The sequence below is a fragment of the Hemitrygon akajei genome, chromosome 1, assembly GCF_048418815.1.
Source record: "Hemitrygon akajei chromosome 1, sHemAka1.3, whole genome shotgun sequence".
Classification (NCBI taxonomy): domain Eukaryota; kingdom Metazoa; phylum Chordata; class Chondrichthyes; order Myliobatiformes; family Dasyatidae; genus Hemitrygon; species Hemitrygon akajei.
In genome coordinates, this window is record NC_133124.1 from 24,364,220 (window position 1) to 24,383,833 (window position 19,614).

The window sequence follows — 19,614 nt, forward strand, 5'->3', positions numbered from 1 at the left end:
TAAAATGGTGATGAAGAGGAATTGTTTTTGTCAGGTGGTGGTGAATCTGCGGAATTTGTTGCCATAGGTGGCTGTGGAGGGCAGGTCATTGGGTGTATATAAGGTAGAGGTTGATAAGTTCTTAATTAGTCAGGGTGTGAAAGGTTACAGGAACAAAGCAAGAGAACAAGGTTGAGAGGGAAAATGAATCAGCCATGATGAAATGGCAGAGCAGACACAATGGGCCAAATAATCTAATTCTACTCCAATGTCTTAAGGTAACCAATATTCTGCTACATTGATCCAGCAATGAAACAGAAGTCGTTTGACTTTCCATTTACGTGATCATGAGGTTACATCTTGATTAAAAAGGCATGTCACATTCCTTCTTTTCACTTACCTTATGCTTTAAATTCATTTCTATCAAGTCAAGGCATTTCACTTAATTCTTCTATTTAAAACAATTTTTCTATTTCTACATGAACGGTTTAAGTGCCTCTGATTATCATACATTATAAAACAATTAAGATGCAGGATGATGGTGACCTGTCAAAGCTAAAAGGAATTCCAGAGCAGGGGCTCAGGATCTACTGTCATATCTGTCAAAGATGTAGGAAACATAACTGGACTGTAATGACTTCGATTCATTACAAATTTTTAGCTAGTTTCAATTCAACACTTAAAATCTCACAAGTTTATTTTGTTGAAGCGAATAATATTAAAAATTGGTTTATATGCAATAATACATTTGATTTGTACATGTACAAAAAAAAATCAGTCAAAACACAGATAGCTGATGATGCCTGAATAAAAGGACACCAAACAATATATTTGGTTTCACAAGGAGTAAATTACTTCGGGAAAAAACAATACATTATATCACTCTCCTAAATAAAGCAACCTGTGAAACACTGCTCTTTTTAGAAAAATTACTACAGTATCAAAAGCAATAGGATATCCTCTGAGTACTAATAAGTACCACCACATTGTGGTCCTGTATACAGGAACATCTTTTCCATAGAAACTTGAAAGCAAAAATTAACAGATATCAGTTTTAAATCCCAACAGAAATCCATTGGACATTTTGACTTGTGTTAAAGAAATGATTTATCTTAGATGTGGCTTTGACACTTCTCAATTTCCACAAAAATACATGAGTCTGCTGGCAGAAATGGTATTGAAAACACTCACATCAACATCTGGCCTTGCCATTATTTCTTCCACTTTTGCAACATCACCATTGGCTGCAGCTTTAACAAGTTCTTCATTGATGTCCCCAGACTCTTGTGTTTCAAATAGTTTTTTTAATAATTGGGATAAACGCTCTGATGAAACAAAAAATCAGGAATAAAAAAAAAGTAACAGCATTTAGCCTTCAACCTAATAAAAATAAACACTCGTTAACTTAACTCATTAACCTCCTCTTGATGTAGCTCAAGAGTTAAAAGCAGCAGCTCAGGTGAGGGCAAGCTATAACAAAATAAATAATTGTTTGCAACTGAAAGACCAAAACTGATAAAAGCAGTTATCATGTTGTCAGAGTCAAATGGAGGAAGGAACAAATGAGTAAAGTCATCTCACTGAAGCTTGGGAATTAAAAGCTAAAATCATAGTGAACAGTGGTGCTCGAAAATTTGTGAACCCTGTAGAATTTTCTCTACTTCTGCATAAGTATGACCAAAAATGTGATCAGATCTTCACACAAGTCAAGTTTTAACTAGCTAAAGAGAGCCCAATTAAATAACAAAAAAATTATACTTGTTTATTTATTTATTTATTGGGGGGGAAAGATCCAATATTACATGTGTAACCCTCAGGTTCGGCCAGCGGCATTAGTCTAGGGAAGACTGTCTCTGGCCCTGCCAAACATGTGAACTCTGAGGTGCAAAACCTCTTGTTTGTGTGGATGCTATGTGATGAGTTCCCCTGTTACAAATCAGTACCACAAAATAACAAACAGTACACCATATGCAATTTAACAATTGAACTTTATAATTCTTAATTTGATAGAGGGTAAGTAAAGTTAACAAAAAGAAAAGGGCCCATTTTAATGAAACCGCCACATTGGAGCTCACAGTTTCCCATCCGTTAGTTCTACATCGATTTCCCCCCCCCCCCCCCCGGGTGTCGTTGACACCTGGCCCCATTCCAAGTCCACTATGTCCCACAGTCCTGGACCTCTACGTTCCAGCATCGTCTCTCTCCATCTTCCACCGAACAAAAGACCACAAATCCCTCGCTCTCAACCACACAAGAAATAAAACACTCCCCTCTTTGGACCGTGCACATTTCAAAGCCCCCGTTATCTCTAGTCATAACCCAAACACTGCTGCTACAGAGAAACCATTACACTAGCAGTGGAACATTTCCCAGGGTGTTACACATTGGGGAAAGTATGTGAACCTCTGGGATAATGCCTTCTATTATTTGGAATCAGGTGTTCCAATCAATGAGATGAGATTGGAGGTGTGGGTTGTAGAAGTGTCCTACCCTATAAAAAGTCATACAAAGTCAGGTTACTAATAGAGCACCACCCAGGAGCAAAACAACTTTCAGAAGATCTTAGAAGAAGAATTGTAGAAATGCATGAATCTAGAAACGGCTACAAAAGCATTTTATCAGTAAGTGAAATTGTCTACAAATGGAGGAAACTCAGTACTGTAGCTACTCTCCCTAGTAGTGGGCATCCTGTAAAGATCACGCTAAGCATAACGTGCAATGCCGAAAGAGCTGAGAAAGAACCCAAAGGTAACAGCAAAGGATCTGCAGAAATATCTAGAACTTTGCAAAATCTCTGTTCATGTCCACCATAAGAAAAACATTGAACAAGAATGGTGTTCACGGAAAGACACCACAGAGGAAACAACTGCTCTGTAAAAAAACATTGCTGCAAATGTCAAGTTTGCAAAAGAGCACATGGACGTTCTACAACACTTCTGGGACAATGTTCTGGGGACAGATGAGAGAAGAACTGAACTTTTTCACAGAAATGCACATTGCACACCAACAAAACCTGCCATCCTGATTGTCTTTGAATGTGTTTTCTTGCATTTCATGTATTCAAGTTCGTCATTTGTTCCTTTCTGCGTATTCCTGCTATACACCTCCTCCTTCTAAACCAAGGCCAAAATATCTCTCAAAAACCAAGGTTCCCAAATCTGTTAGCCTTGCTTTTTATTGACAGAGACATACAAAACTCTTTACTCTTAAAATTTCACTTTTGAAAGCCTTCCACTTTCCAAGCCTGCCTTTGCGAGGAAACAACTTGTCCCAATCTACACATGCCAGATCCTACCCTTCCCCACAATCATCTTGAAACACACTGAATTAGGATCACTAGATCCAAAATGATCCCTTACACACTCTTCTGTCACCTGCCCTGACTCATTCCCTAATAGGGGATCCAGTACCACACATTCTCTCTAATTGGGACTTCAGTATATTGATTAAGGAAACTTCCCTGAACACAATTGATGAAATATCGCATCTGGTCCTTTCACAGTATAGGAGTTCCAGTCAATATGTGGAAAGTTAAAATCACTTTCGATCTCAACCTTGTGTTTATTGCAACAGTCTGTAATCTCTCTACAAATACGATCTTCTAAATCCCACTGACTATTGTGTGATCTATAATATAATCCCATTACATGCTCACCTCTTTCTTATTCTTCAGTTCCACTCATACAGCCTCAGTAGACAAGCTCTCCATTCTGTCCTGTCTCAGCATTACCATGACATTTTTCCTGACTAGTAATGCCACCCCTTGCTCTTTATTGCCTCCCACTCTAACATGTTTAAAACATCTAATGTAATTAGATGAGTTTTAGATTGCGTCTTGTCTCAGCCAAAAAGCAATACTCCATCTGTCCAAAATTTCACTGATATGAAACATTTATTCAATCTTAATAAACGTAGATGATATGCTGCATCTACAGACCCTCCTCACCAGCTCCTCAAAAAAAATCTGGACACAACTCATTCTCTTCCCAAACACATCAATTTGACTGGCCTTAATTAAGACCATAAAACATAGGAGCAGATTTAGGCCATTTGACCCATTGAGTTTGCTCCACCATTTCAACATGGCCAATCCAATTTTCTTCTCAGCCCCAATCCCCTGCCTTTTCCCCATTTTCCTTCATGCCTGGACCAATCAAGAATCTATCAACCTCTCTCTTAAATATACATAAAGACTTGGCCTCCAGAGCTGCCTGTGGTAAAGAATTCCACTGATTCAACACTTTCTGGCTAAAGAAACTCGTCCTCATCTTTGTTCTTAAAGGACACCCCTCTATTCTGAGCCATTATCAGAACTGGGAGTCTATGTCACGAAACTGCAAATCCATTTCTTTTTCCATGGATGCTGCCTGTCCTGCAAACTTCAAGCACCTAAACCTCATCTTAAATCTCGCCTTAAATCCAAATACTCTGATCAGGGACACTTCTGTCACTGGGAAGTTTCTCATTATCCAAACCTCTCAATTTTGTATATGGTCTCCACTGAACTTCATCTGCTCCAAGGAGAACAAATCCAACTTATCCAGTCTCTTCTCAGAACACAACCATTCCTTTTCAGACAACATCCTCATGAATCTCCCCCACAGTCTCTCAGGTGCAACTACATCCTTCCTATCATGAGGCAACAAAAACAACATACAATATTCAAGCTATGTCCTCATCCATGTTTTGTGGTTGTATCAATCTCTCCATTCTATGCCCACATTTGACTTTCAGCTTACTTGTGATGTGCTAAGTGAAACATCAATGTTGACTGAAAGCAAGCTCAAGTTTCACTTAAGCTTCCATCTTGCTTTCAGTGAAGGCAACAAATTGAATACGAAAGAAATCTTTTTTTAAGCGTCTTGTTCAATGTAAAAAGGAAAAGTTTTGTAACAGAGGTCAAAAGAATAATATTTGCATAGAAGTTTATACGCACCACCCGAAGCATTGCTCACAGCAGATCCAGCTGATGCCACTTTAGTAACAGCCGCAGGGTTGTAAGTCCAAGATGTCCCACACACTTCTACTTTCAGATCACTATCAGAGTAAATCTGCTGCACACGCCCAACTTTCCCCAATGTCTATATTAAAACAAAAGAAAAATGCATATGCATTTTGCTGGGACTGCAAATAATCTATGTCTTTATTTCTTCTACCAAAATGTATAACTGTACACTTCCCTACACTGTATCCCATCTACTGCTTCTTTGACTATTCTCCTAATCTGTCCAAGTCCTTCCTCAACACTACTACATGGCTCTCCACCTACCTTTAACCATCTGCAAACTTGGTCACAAAAGTATCAATTCCATCATCCAGATCACTAATATACAAGATGAAAAGTAGAGGACCCATCATTGACTTTTGCAGACATCACTAGTCACTGACAGCCAACAAGTACTCTTTTATTCCCACACTTTGCCTTCTGCCAGTCAGCCTTTGTTCTATCCATGCTAGTATCTCTACGTTCTTTTCCCACATCCACCAGTCCAACCTGATTCTCCCTCCCACCTCTTCCACACCTGGCTCCATCTGATCATTATTTCTCTTCTCCACCTACCCCCAACATTTGGTTCCACTCACCAGCTCATGTCCCACTCCTCCCGTGAATATTTGAGCCATCTTTCTTCTACTACCCACCAACCTCAGTCCTGATACAGGGTCTTGACTCAAAATGCAATACATCTCTTTTCCATCTACAGATACTGTTTGACCTGCTGAGTTTTTTTTTGCTAACATTTCAGATCAACTGTCTTTCAACAGACTTGATGCTCTGCAAGATTACATAAATGGACATTATCCTGAACATTAGATATATATACTACCTATTTGCTGCCTTTTGTTTTAATTTCACATTTCTCACATACACAAATAGTCATTTTTGCATTTGCAAAGTCTTATTTTTAAGGAATCACTCAATTTAGATCAGGTTGAAGACACTGAAGTTAGCAGCCAAAATATTGGAAACTACACCAAAAGTCATAGTACAAGAACACTTCAAAACGTAGCTTAAAGGACAAGAACCTTCACTTACAGGAAGCATAGCTTCAGCCCATTCTCCATGGCCACGCTGAAGAAGTTTGATTCGCTCCAGGTCATAACAAATCTGAACCAGGTCACCAACATTAAAAGGTGACGACCCACCTTCCGCTCCCTGTACTACATCTCCACTTCTAACCACATTAGCTTTGGTCAGAACTGCAGGATTGAACGTCCACCTACAGAAGAAGGATTGCAAAGAACTTTAAGAACCAAAGAGACACGAACTTGAGTCTTATTTCTTACATGTCATTTTTTGCATTTCTCTTCGGAGCTTTTGGCCACATACCTGTTCCCACTCGGATACTGTACGACAATGTCATGATCTTCATCAATGCCACAGACTGTGCCGGTGGTAGTTAATGTCTCAAACATACCATCTGTCCAACCACCATGCCCATGTTGTAATGACTGAACAATTTCTAGATCCAGATCTATATTTACAAGATCACCAATCTGTAGGCCACCAGGGTTCCGACTCCCATTTTGTTCACCTAGTGACATTTATTACCAAAATGGAAAAAGTCAAATATGAATGATCATTTCATTATCTTGAAAATAATATATTAATAAATCAATAGGCTGGATTTGGCAGCCGGCAATGAAACAATTAGCATTCCCAAGCTTTGAAATTTATCAATCTCAAAACCAATGTATTTCCCCATGGTATTATCTTCATTTCTAGTAATCTCTGGTATACAGCAACATCTAATATCACCAAATAGGCAGAGTAGCCAATTACTCTAAAAAAAATTACTCTAAAAAATTTTCATCTAGCAAATTAGAAATAAAAAAAAACAAGTTTCATTAACTTTTCAAATACTTTGTACATTAAATAAAGACTGGGATATGCACAAGCTGAAATGTGAATATTTGTACAAAAGGATTTTGAAGCTAAAAAATTTGATTCACTGTAGTCATTATTCAGTTTATTATCTTAAAAAGTGTATATCTCACTAATAAAGGAATATTTACTCAAGTTATTTTTAATTATCCAGCAGAGTTTAAAAAGTTAAAAGCTCTTGATACTTAATTCATTTCCAAATCCATAAGCTACAGAGTAGCAAACCACTGACATAAACCCTGGATCTCTCTGACTAATTGCACATTGACACTTGGAAAGTTATTCGAGTTACTCCACTGTTACATTAAGTAGTGATAGCTTCACCATGTACCCATAGCAAATTAAACAACAGTCTTCAGAGTACAATAAAATTAATTTTATCATATAAGATAGAAAATTGTCTATTGAAAATTAAGATGACACCTGGTGGACAAAATTATTAATCCAAACCTATAAAGATTCATTCATTAAACATACAAATGATTTGTTCTCCTTTCAGATGAGTATCCTTATCCTATAGCTTCAGTTAAAGACTTTAAAAATCAGATGTACAACTTTCTTAAACAAAAACACCGATATTCCTCCTCGCTCAGTTTTTTTTTCTATTTATATAGCATATAGATAGAAATTTAACTACCACACCACACATTTACTACAAATTTCTTTTAAGATATTAACTTAAAGTCAGAGTATAGATACAGCATAGAAACCTGCCCAATTTGCCCATAACAGTTGCCTATATGAAATATTTAAATCATCCTGAGCAACAGGAGAGGCACCAGAGGATTGGAGGACAGCCAGTGGTGTTCCACCGTTTAAGAAAGGTTCTGAACATATACCAGGAAATTATAGACTAGTGGGTCTGACATCAGTTGTGGGAAAGTTACTGGAAGGTATTCTAAGGGACCACATATATGAGTATTTGGATAGATATGGATTAATTAGGGATAGACTGCATGGCTTTGTGCATTGTAGGTCATGTCTAATGAATTTTACAGTTTTTCAAGAAGTTACCATGAAAGTGGATAAAGCAAGGCAGTGGATGGTGTCTACATGGACTTTAGCAAGGCATTTGACAAGGCCCCGCATAGGAGGCTGGTCAAGGTAGTTCAGTTTCTCGGCACTCAAGATGAAGTAGTAAATTGGATTAGACGTTGGCTTTGTGAAAGAAGCCAAGAATGGTAGTAGAAGGTTGCCTCTCTGGCTGGAGTCCTGCAGCGATCGCTGCTGGGTCCATTAACGTTTGTCATCTGTATCAACAATGTAATGATAATATGGATCAGTAAGTTTGAGGATGTCACCAAGATTGGGGGTATAGTGGACAGCAAAGGTGGGTATCATGGCTTGCAGGGGGATCTGGATCAGCTGGAAAAATAGGCTAAGAAATGGCAGATAGAATATAATGCAAAAAAGAACAAGGTGCATTCGGTAGGACTAACCAGGCTACACAGCAAACAGCAGGGAGCTGAAAATCTGGGAATATAGGTCCATGATTCATTGAAAGTGTGATCACATTGGTCTTCATAAATCAATGCATTGAGTACAGGAGATGGGATGTTATGTTGAAGTTGTATAAGACATTAGTGAGGCATAATTAGGAGTACTGTGTGCAGTTTTGGTCACCTACCTACAGGAAAGATGTAAATAAGTTTGAAAGAGTACAGAGAAAACTTACAAGGATGTTGCCAGGTCTGGAGGTCTTAGAACCTATGTTCAAAGGTTCAGACTTTATTCCTTGGAACGTAGAAGATTGAGAGGTGATTTGATACAGGTATTCAAATTATGAGCAGTATAGATAAGGTAAATGTAAGCAGGCTTTTTCCACTGAAGTGGGTGGGACTACAACTAGAGGTCATGGGTTAAGGGTGAAAGGTGGAAAGTTTAAGGGGAAACTTCTTGATTCAGAGGGTCGTAAGAGTGTGGAACGAGCTGCCATCACGAGTAGTGCATGTGAGCTTGATTTCAACGTTTCAGCTAAGTTTGGATAGGTACATGGATGGGAGGGTTATGGAGTGCTATGGTCCCAGTGCAGGTGGTTGGGAGTGTGAGCGGCATCTGTTAGTCTCGTGAGACCATGAATCTGCGCCCTCTCCAGGGCGCAGGCCTGGGCAAGGTTGTGTGGAAGACCGGCAGTTGCCCATGCAGTGAGTCTCCCCTCTCCACGCCACTGATGTTGTCCAAGGGAAGGGCAAGGGCCAATACAGCTTGGTACCAGTATCATCGCAGGAGTTGCCAGAACGAGGTTGAAGGCAACATCGGACTGCCTTAGGGACTCCAGCTCCGGATTTGGCCTCAGGGTTTACTCCCTAAGCCTTTCCCATGAGTGGGTATGGTAAGGCAGCAGAGGTTTGAAATCAGAGTTTTCCCTCTCTTAGATGGACTGCCTTCCCAGGCTGATGAGCTCCATCTACCCGAGGATGGGAGTAGGCAGTTTAAAAGAGTTTGACATGGACGAGCTGAGCCAAGGAGCCTAATTTCTGTACTGTACTTTTCTATGACTCTTGAGAAAATTTCATTTGCCTGTTTTTATCCATATCCCTCCAAACCTTTCCTTATTTTTTTCTGGCTACACATTTAATAGGTCAAGATTAATATGATAAGGAAATAATGAGCTTGCATAAATAAACAACAAAATACACTTCAGAGTAAAATACTCTTGAAGATGCACTTATTTTAGCAAATTCAGGATTTGACTATCATTGATTTTGTCATTATGAACCACCAGTTACTTCAATCTCTCTTCAGCAACAACAATCAATGCTATGGCTTCTTTTCTTAGAATACTGTCACAGTCTTGACCGTTAATTCTCCATTTTCTCCTAATTCCCTTTGATGACAGCACACCTGGTTTTCATCAAGACCTGCAGCATAAAAACTCCTGCTTTGCACCCACTCGTTGCCAGATCGTTGGTTTCGCTAGTGTGGTAATTAACGCTTCCCGGCCGTTTAGGATTGTGTGTCCCAAGTTTTGCTGCAGTATCAAGATTTATCTGTGAAACTCAGTCTCTCTGTGTCAAGATAAATTCTGCCTATCTCCTGCCTTTCTGCTCTCCCTCCTGTTTGCCGTTCAACGCTCACGCCTGTGTCTGCATCCTAACTAAATCTCCGTGCCGGTGTCCTGCACTTGGGTCATTGCAACAGAACAATCTGGCCACTATGGACCCAGCAGACACGAATACCCTTCAACAAGCCCTCACCAGCCAGGGTTCCCTCCTGGGTCTGCACAACAAACTCCTCCAGGTCATGGAGAACCTCCGTTCCATGTCTTCTGACGTAATGAAGATCGGTGACCAGGTGGACCGTGTATCTACTCATTTTACCCCATCCACTCCCGGAACCCTGTCTAACCAACCCAGACAGCCTGTAGTGGCAACTCCTTATGTGTCAGCAACACGCAAGGCCAAGAGAGACTCGTGTACCTGAACCAGAGCACTACACTGGGGATTTGGGGAAGTGCCGGGCCTTCCTTCTTCAGTGCTCCTTGGTGTTTCAACAGCAGTCGTCCACGTACTCCACGGACAAATCAAAGATTGCTTATATCGTGGGGTTGTTGTGAGGAAGTGCCTTAGCGTGGGCCACAGCTGTAACCAACCTGATATCTGCTCTTCTTTCACCACCTTTATTGCGGAAATGAGAAAGATCTTTGACCACCCCATCCGTGGTAAAGACACCACCAAGTGTCCACTCACTCTCAGTCAGGGCTCACGCAGTATTGCCCAATATTCCGTGGAGTTTCGGACGTTAGCGGCGGGCTCAGGGTGTAACGATGAGGCACTCTAAGGGGTATTTCAGAATGGTCTCAACGACATAGTGAAAGATGAGTTGGCGGCAAGAGATGACACTGACAGCCTGGATTCCTTGATCTCCCTAGCCACCAGGTTGGACAATTGTCTCCGAGAATGCCATAGAGTAAGAACTGGTCATCCACCACCTTTGGCCACTCCATGGCACTCATTTCCGCCTCCCGCAAGAACAAGCCTTTCTCCTCCTCCTGCTACTAGAGTAGCTCCCAGCCCGGCCATTTACAAAGCCCCGGGAGAGGAAACTATGTAGTTGGGACGGAACTGCCTTCCCCCACAGAACAACTACGGTGATTGACAGCGGGTGAGTGTCTATATTGCATCCAGTCCAGCCACTTCTGTGCTACCTGTCCCCTTCAGCCAAAAATGGAAGGCTCACCAGTAGAAAGGGGGACCCTGATGAGCCAGACAACATTCTCTTCTGTTCGCCAAACCCAGATGCAGCTTTAAGCTTCTTTACGTTACAACCAACAGTCCCTGCCTTTGTAAGCACTAGTATACTCCGGCGCTGAGGTAAATCTTTTGGATGAAGACTTAGCTTTCCGGGCCGGAATGAGCAGTTGAGTGCCCCCCTGGAAGCTCAGGCACTGGATGGTAGACTACTGGCCTGAGTCACACACTGTCTCTCCTTCTCTCCGGGAACCATCGGGAGCAGGTACGATTCAATTTAATTTCTTCTCCTCAAGCTCCTATAGTTCTTGGGCACCCCTGGTTAAGCCGTCATAACCCCCACATTGACTGGTCTACCGGGAGGATAGTCAGCTGGAGTCCATTCTGTCACTCCACATCTCTTTCCCCAGTGGAAGTCACTGCGACCTCATCTGCCTCTGAACCCCCGACTTATCCAAGGTTCCAGCAGAGTATCACGATCTGGGAGAAGTGTTTAGCAAACAACAGGCTCTTTCCCTGCCTCCACACCACCCTTATGATTGCACAATTGACCTTCTCCCCACAGCCCCTTTACCCACCAGTCGGCTGTATAACCTGTCCCAACCAGAAAGGGAAGCAATGGAGGCTTACCTAAATGACTCTCTTGCAGCTGGCATTATCCGACCCTCATCTTCCCCTGTAGGTGCAGGTTTCTTCTTTGTGGGGAAGAAAGACAGCTCACTGTGCCCCTGCATTGACTACTGCCGCCTGAATAGCATCACCATAAAGAATAAGTATCCACTGCCCCTTATCAACTCTGCTTTCAAGCCCTTTCATGGAGCCACAATTTTCTCTAAGTTGGACCAGCGGAATGCCTATCACCTGGTCAGGATAAAGCAGGAAGATGAGTGGAAAACAGCTTTTAACATCCCTCTTCGTCATTTCGAATACCTGGTCATGCCATTCGGTCTCACCAATGCCCCCGCCGTCTTCCAAGCCCTGGTAAACAATGTCCTCAGGGACTTTATTAACCGTTTTGCTTATTTGGACGACATCCTAATCTTCACCTGCAGTCTTCAGGAACACACCCACCATGTCCGTCAGGTTCTTCAGAGGCTTTTGGAGAACAAGCTATTCGTTAAGAAGTGCGAGTTCCATGTCCCTTCTGTCAGTTTCCTGGGATACATCATTGAGAGCGGGCAAGTGAGGGGGATCCCGAAAAGATCTGGGCGGTGGCGGAGTGGCCAAAACCCACGATGCTCAGGCAACTCCAGCAATTTCGGGGGTTTGCAAACTTCCACCGTCATTTCATCAGGGATTACAGCCGGGTGGCAGTGCCCCTTACTCAACTCACTTCTCCTGCGACCCCTTTTCACTGGATCCCTGAAGTGGACTCAGCCTTCTCGGAGCTAAAGAGGCATTTCACCTCTGCTCCCATCCGGACCCAACCTGATCACTCTCGCCAATTCATTGTGGAAGCCGACACCTCCGACTCTGGGAAAGGAGCGGTCCTCTCCCAACGCTCCAGCCCAGACCAAAAGCTCCATCCCTGCGCCTTCTTCATTCGTATATCCCCCGCCGAACAGAACTACAACATTGGGAACCGGGAGTTACTGGCCATCAAACTCGCTTTGAAGGAGTGGAGGCACTGGCTGGAGGGAGCTGAACATCCATTCATCGTCTGAACGGACCACAAGAACTTCGCATACATCCAAACCGCCAGATGCCAGAACTCCCACCAAGCCCGTTGGGCATTTTTTTTGGCCGTTTCAGATTCACACTCACCTATCGTCCTAGCTCCAAGAACGGGAAGCCTGATGCTTTCTCTCATCAATACGTCTCCGAGGAGTGCCTTCCCAAACAGAACAAGCAAACCAGGATTTGGAAGAAGCACTGCACTGCATAACCGACAACAACCCGTCATCCTGGAGCATCCATCTCACTTGGGTAGAGTACGCCCACAATTCCCTGGTCAGCACTGCCACCGGAATGTCTCCCTTCGAATGCTCCCTTGGTTACCAACACTCTCAGCTTCCTGCACATGAAGACGACATTGCTGGGCTTTCAGTTCAGGCCCATCTCTGCCAGTGCTGCAAGATCTGGAAGGATACATGTGCAGCACTGCTCCGCTCAGCTGACCGCAAACGGAGGATTGCCAATCGCCATTGAATTATCGGCCTGGTCAGAAGGTTTGGCTCTCTTCTAAAGACATCCCCCTCAAGAATGAATCCAAGAAACTCGCCCCTCACTTGCTCGGGCCATTCGAGATTGAGAGCATTATCAACCCCTCAGTGGTCAGAATCAAACTGCCCAGATCCATGCAAATTCATCCCACGTTCCACATCTCCCAATTGAAACCTGTGTCTGTCAGCCCTTTGTGTCCATCTGCTGAACCTCTTCCACCTGCCCGGATCATTGATCATGACCCAGTGTACACTGTCTGGCGAATACTGAATGTATGCCACCGGGGCAAGGGTCTCCAGTACCTAGTCGCTGGGGGGGGGGGGGGGGGAAGAGGAGGGGGAGATACGGCCCTGAGGAGCGCACCTGGATTCCCCACTCCTTCATCCTGGACCCTTCCTCATCTGTGATTTCCATCCAGACAATCTGGACAAGCCTGGTGGAGGCTCCCGTTGGGCTGGGTGGTGGGGGGGTACTATCACAGTCCCGACCGTTAATTCCCCATTTTCTCCTACTTCCCTTTGATGACAACACACCTGGTTTTCATCAAAACCTGGCAGCACAAGAACTCCAGCTTTGCACCCAATAGTTGCCAGATCGTTGGTTTTGCCAGTGTGGTAATTAACGCTTCTCATCCGCTTAGGATTGTGCGTCCTAAGTTTTGCTTCACAGATTTATCTGTGAAACTCAGACTCTCTGTGTCAAGATCAGTTTTCTAAGTTGTACTCCAGTTCGGAGGTTTACCTGTGAAATCCAGCCTCTCTGTGTCAAGATAAATTCTGCCTGTCTCCTGCCTTCCTGCTCTCCCGCTCTCCCTCCTGTTTGCCGTTCAAACACTCACGCTTGTGCCTGCATCATAACTAAATCTCCGTGCCTGTGTCCTGTGCTTGGGTTCACCTCATTCACTGCAACAAATATACCAACTTAACACGATTACTGTCCAACTTTCAAATACAACTTATCTCACGCAGCATTTAAAAACAGATAAACTAGATTGACCGTATAGAATTTCTATATAGATTTCTAGAAGAGATTTAATGATGAGAGACTGTTGCGAAGGAAAAAAGTACATTTAGTTTTAAAATCACATTGCTAGGAAGAACCTTATGTACAATATACTGTGTATGTTATTCAAAATGGCTTCTTTGTTTTGTTAGGAGTAGGAATGCTTCTTTGTATGATAAGTGCTTTCTCTCACAGTTGTTTAGCTTTAGACTTGCTGATATCGAGATTGTATTCATTTGTTAACCAATGGGGGAATGTTATTTTGTCTTGTGGGGCGGAGAGCTTGGGGGTTTTCGTGGTCTTTTCAGGAGTCGGGAAGTAGACGCCTAAGAAGGTGAACGTGCGCTGCACTGCTCGGTCAACCACCAAGGTGGTCCTAGGTGCAAGGACGTGGAGGTCGGAGGAAAGTGACAAGGGGTCGAATGGTTCGATGGTTAAGCTCCAAAGATGTGCACTAAACTGACTGAACTTTGATAAGTTGGCGCCTTTTACTTTATTTTCTTTTCCTTCATATATACTGTATTGCATAGTACTCTTTTAGTTTTAGTAAAATCTTTAAAGTGTATTCCATAACGGTATTTGGTGTGAGCTTGATATTGTGTGTGTGCGTGCAGCATAAACTTGATTCTCACGGCACCTGCGCGTACGGGAGGTGGGGTTGGTGAGTGGCTGGATCTCCTTTTCCCCTAGACATATACCAGCCTGTTGGGTAAGTGTTACACTTAAATTAAGAAAATAAAAGCAGGAACATGCAGAGGACAAAGTCAGAGCCGATATCAGATCATTGACTTTCAATCTAACAAAGACAAACTGAAATATCTGTTAAGGGCGACAGGAGTTAAGAAAAAAAGGACAAGCACATACACATCAGATAAACAAATCACTAAAGGCATTGAAATTCCAATTAGGAAGTGATATTTCAGTTGTACCAATGCAGCCTTCAGAAACGTAATACAAGGCAAACACGACCCAACAAACCAAACAACAACCTTATCAAATTATAGTGCAGATTGTCATTTGGTTTGTTAACCAACCTCAAACTATCTTCAGTACAAAATTCCCATATCCCTTGAACACCAATTCAACATCACTAAGGCTTATATAATCTTTACAAGAGATTTAATACCAGATTCCACATGGTAAAGAAAGAAACTATTTCAACTGAATTAGGAATCCAGAGCAAGAAGACACATGGTTTATTTCGTCACATTTACAATATGATATTTGGGAAAATAATAATTCTCTTCATTGGTCTCTTTAAAAAAGTTGCTTTTTTTCTATTATTTCAAATCCTTTTTGCACATTTTTCAATGCTTCTAGATCAATTTCATAGTAACAAATGTGGCTTCACCAAGGTCTTATTAGTTTCATACAATCTCAGATGCATAAATTCAGGAGATTTGTTTTTATTTTCAATTGATTTCGTCCAGCTTTTAATAATTTGTGATCCAGATCATTAGCTTGCTGTGTTTTTGTATTGTATTTAGTTTCTAGGGTGTTTTGCTATCTTCATTTGTCCTACCTAACTATACCACCTCATATTTACAATAAGATTTATTCATCAGTTAATAAATGTCACATTTGGAAGAGATCTGATGATCAGATTTGCCAATTTTCTTTAATGGTATCATAAGAATTTTTTTTATTTAGCAAGTTTCTATATCTTCTTGATAACGAAGCATTGCCAGGTATTGACTGCTAATCAAATATATTGTTTGTCTGATGTCATTCCTTGCCTTTCACAGCAGGAGTATTTGTGTGGGTGTTGTTTAAACATTTAAAATCATTATGATAAACTTAGTTAAATTAAAATAACACTGTCTAGAAACTATGTACAAAAAGTGCCTTAAAAATGAGTGTACTGTGCTTTTGGATTTATCATCTTAATAAACTAAATGTTTGTAATATGCTTTATTTCTCTGCCCAATTTTAAAAGTTTTCTATATACTTTCACTCCTCTCATTAAAAGCTGCTTACTGAATTGTCTGAAAAGTAACAACGTGAATGCACTTAGGCCCTAATATAAGTAAGATTTACTACTATTAGATTTACTACTATATATACTACAAAGTTTTGCATTTTCTATTTGCAAATTATTCTAAAAAGATTGTAAGAAATATGAAAAATTCTTTATAGTAAATCTGCATTTCAAACTGCAGTGAAAAAGGAAGCTGAAGTTATTAAGACAACTGTTACACTCAGCCAACCTTAACAAGGTGCAATGACATTTATCCTTGTAATTAGTGCAGCTCAGTAAGCTGTGAATAATGAATAAACAAAGCAGCTTCTACCTGAAATAAAGCAAATACTTATAATACTTACAAACTATTGTGCAATTAATAGCTATCAATATTCTGTATAGTTAAGTAACCAACCATTTTAAATATGGATGTTTTACAGGCGGGACTATAGCAGTAAAATTATTAAGGGAGCAGAGGATATTTCAATGCTTTCCTACTGTAGGTGCAAATGACAATGTGGCTTACTGGTTGTTACCAATTACCAGAAGCTTGGATTAACGACCCAATAACCACCATTCAGTGATCCAGAGTTCAAACACCACCAAGGCAGCTAAAAATAAATTTAGTTAATTTTAAATTAAAAAGAGAACTAGCAGGCCTGACTATAATCTGACTATATCCTTAAAATACTCTATTTTTCTAATGGCATCCTTACCCACACGAGTTTACATACAGTTGCTTCATCAATGCCCTCTTATATGGTCTGGCAAGTCACACAGAAGAATTAGGGACGGGCAATAAATGGCCTGCCAGCAAAGCCAAAATCCTAAAACCTACATTTTAAGAGAAGAGCTACTTGCTTCAGAAAAATTGCAGAATAACTAGCCATGGCCAAAGAATAGCTAAGTTCTCATTCATACTGATAATGAACCCTTGAGTGACTAGTTAAATTCAACTTCTGACTGTCAGAAAGTCAACTGCAGGCCATTTTGTAATTTCAAGGAAAGATAGCAATTCAGCAGAAGATTAGTCTCTTTCCAAATTGTCTCTCTCTCATATTAATACTCATCAGGTCAAGTATCCTGAATCCTGCTGAACATAGCAATATATTGCTTTATTACCAGTCCAGAATTTAGTTCAATCAGCAGTGAAGCTTCCTTCATGGAAAGCGGCCAATTATGCAACTGGACACAGCTGAATTTGTAACACTCAAATCATGAGATAGTCACTTTAATCTCCATTTTTCCTGATTCTCCACCTCTGCCTGCATGAAGTTCCAATAATGTACAAAATGAGCTTGTGTAATAACATCTCACATTCTTGTTTGGGAAAATACAGCTTTCCAGATACAACAATTTCAGAGAGAGTAATTGAACCACTTTTATTCCAGCTTTTTACCATTCCAAGCTCTTTCATATTTTCAGATAAATGTTCTGCATTTTTGACTCCCCAAGGGCTATTACCAACATAATCAGTTCTATTGTCATTTCTCTTCTTTTCCATCAATCATAAATATTTTTTGTTCTCTACACCTTTTAGCCATACAATCCAAACCACATCCTAAAACTTTTCAAGTATTCCAAGTTTTAATTAAAAAAATCATCAACCTGAACTTTACCCCTGTTCCTCTCTCCACTGACACCACCAAAATAAATGTGTGTTTAAGCATTTTCAAATTTTCTTTCTTACTTCCAGCATCTACAGGAATGTGCATGAATCAAGCCCCAGTAAAATATCTACTGCCTAATCCTGGAAAGATATAACTGGCCTCCAACAATGACATAATAATTGAATAATTATTTGAGGAGTTTTCTTTGCAATCAATATTGATGAATTAGTTCTGTGGTACCATATTTAACCAAAAGCCACCTTCAGGTTTTTATCAAGTTTTTTTGGCAGAGAAGTTATCACCTTATATTTGCCATTAAATAGTCCAAGGTGATATGGAAATGCCAATGTGTCACTTGAAGAGGGTAGTGTATCCCTTGATGAAATATTATCAAAAGGCAATGGATTAATCCTTGGATTGATCACAAACTATGATACAGCTGCAACACAAATTCAACAAAGGGCAAAAAAGGAGATTTGCATTTCTTAAGAGTCATCATGATGCTATTATGATCAAAATGCAGCAGCCTTTTAAGCTCAGATGATTATTGATAGAGAACAATGATAGAAATAAACCCAGAATCCTGAATAATTACATGCTAAAATCCCTATTTTCATCCATCTAGTCAGTTGGCTTCATAAAAAATGGTTGCAGTTACATACCGAGAACAGGGCAATGATCTCTGTAAAAGGAACCGCCTTTTGCATCTTGCACACATTTCAGGTCAGACTGGTTACAAAAATAGGGAAAAAGAAAGAATATTACTGCTGTTACACAATATACTTTTCTTACAAAAGCACAAGGAACAAACAATTCACTTTAATAAAGATTTCACTCAAATACCAAGTAAAACAAAAAAATAAATTTTAACTTTACAAATGGTTTAACGACTTTTGTTTCTATATAATCAATCAAAACAGATTATAGATTGGATTTGACTGTTCTGTTGTGCAGTTGAACAATTAATTGCTTGTATTTCATATAACTACTTATGAATGGTAATTGATAAATTCGTGGCCTAAGGTAGGAGTCAATTTTAGAAAACCTAGCACATTTATTTTTCAACATAGTCCCCTCCTACATTTACACACTTAGTCCAGTGGTCACGGAGCATATGGATCCCTTCTTTGTAGAAGTCAGCATTTTGGGCCTCCAGAAAGTGCTCTACAGCAGGGGTGATTGATAAGATTGTGGCCTAAGGTAGAATGAGATGAGTTAACTCCAAACTTTCTGCATAATCACTCAAAGAGTTGAACTGCACGTGCATGTAACAAGAGCTGTATAACTCATCTCCTTCTGCCTCAGGCCACGACCACTTTCTGGAGGCCCAAGATGTCAACTTCTACAAAGAAGGGATCTGTATGCTCCACAACCGCTGAACTAAGTGTTTAAACATAGGAGGGGACTATGTTGAATAATTTTCTAAAACTGCCTTCTACCTTAGGCCATGAACTTATCAATCACCCCTTGTACTGCTTAGTGTGCTTCCAAGTGGCCACAGTATGCATATTCAATTGTTTAAAAAAAATTTTTTAATTGAATTTTCAAATAGGTTACAGAAAGAAAAAAAAATTGTCAACCCTTCCCCCCTCCCCTTAACCCCTTCCTCCAAACATATCCCTATAGAAAAAAAAGAAAGAAAGAAAGAAAGAAAGAATGCCTGGATATCGGAAGATCCCCACATGCTCCATGGAGTTCATAATAGCTTTAATATGTATATTTAATTCTTTCCCCAGATAACCAATAATTTTATCTTCAGAGCACCTATATATTTAATCCTATCTTTTGTAAATAAGGGCACCAAATTTTCAGAAATATTTCATATTT

The 19,614-nt window shown here is 40.6% G+C and overlaps 1 protein-coding gene across 2 annotated transcripts in view; it reads right to left on the reverse strand.

Annotated features, from left to right (window-relative positions):
• mib1 (MIB E3 ubiquitin protein ligase 1) overlaps positions 1 to 19,614 on the reverse strand; it is a 148,937-nt gene that overhangs the window by 92,920 nt on the left and 36,403 nt on the right. For both annotated transcript variants that reach the window (XM_073039296.1, XM_073039287.1), the window contains exons 5-9: positions 18,450 to 18,516; positions 6,308 to 6,512; positions 6,014 to 6,197; positions 4,916 to 5,060; positions 1,171 to 1,304 (exon numbers count right to left, since the gene is read on the reverse strand). In XM_073039296.1, coding sequence (XP_072895397.1) covers positions 1,171 to 1,304; positions 4,916 to 5,060; positions 6,014 to 6,197; positions 6,308 to 6,512; positions 18,450 to 18,516 — 735 coding nt within the window. The remainder of the gene's footprint in view (positions 1 to 1,170; positions 1,305 to 4,915; positions 5,061 to 6,013; positions 6,198 to 6,307; positions 6,513 to 18,449; positions 18,517 to 19,614) is intronic.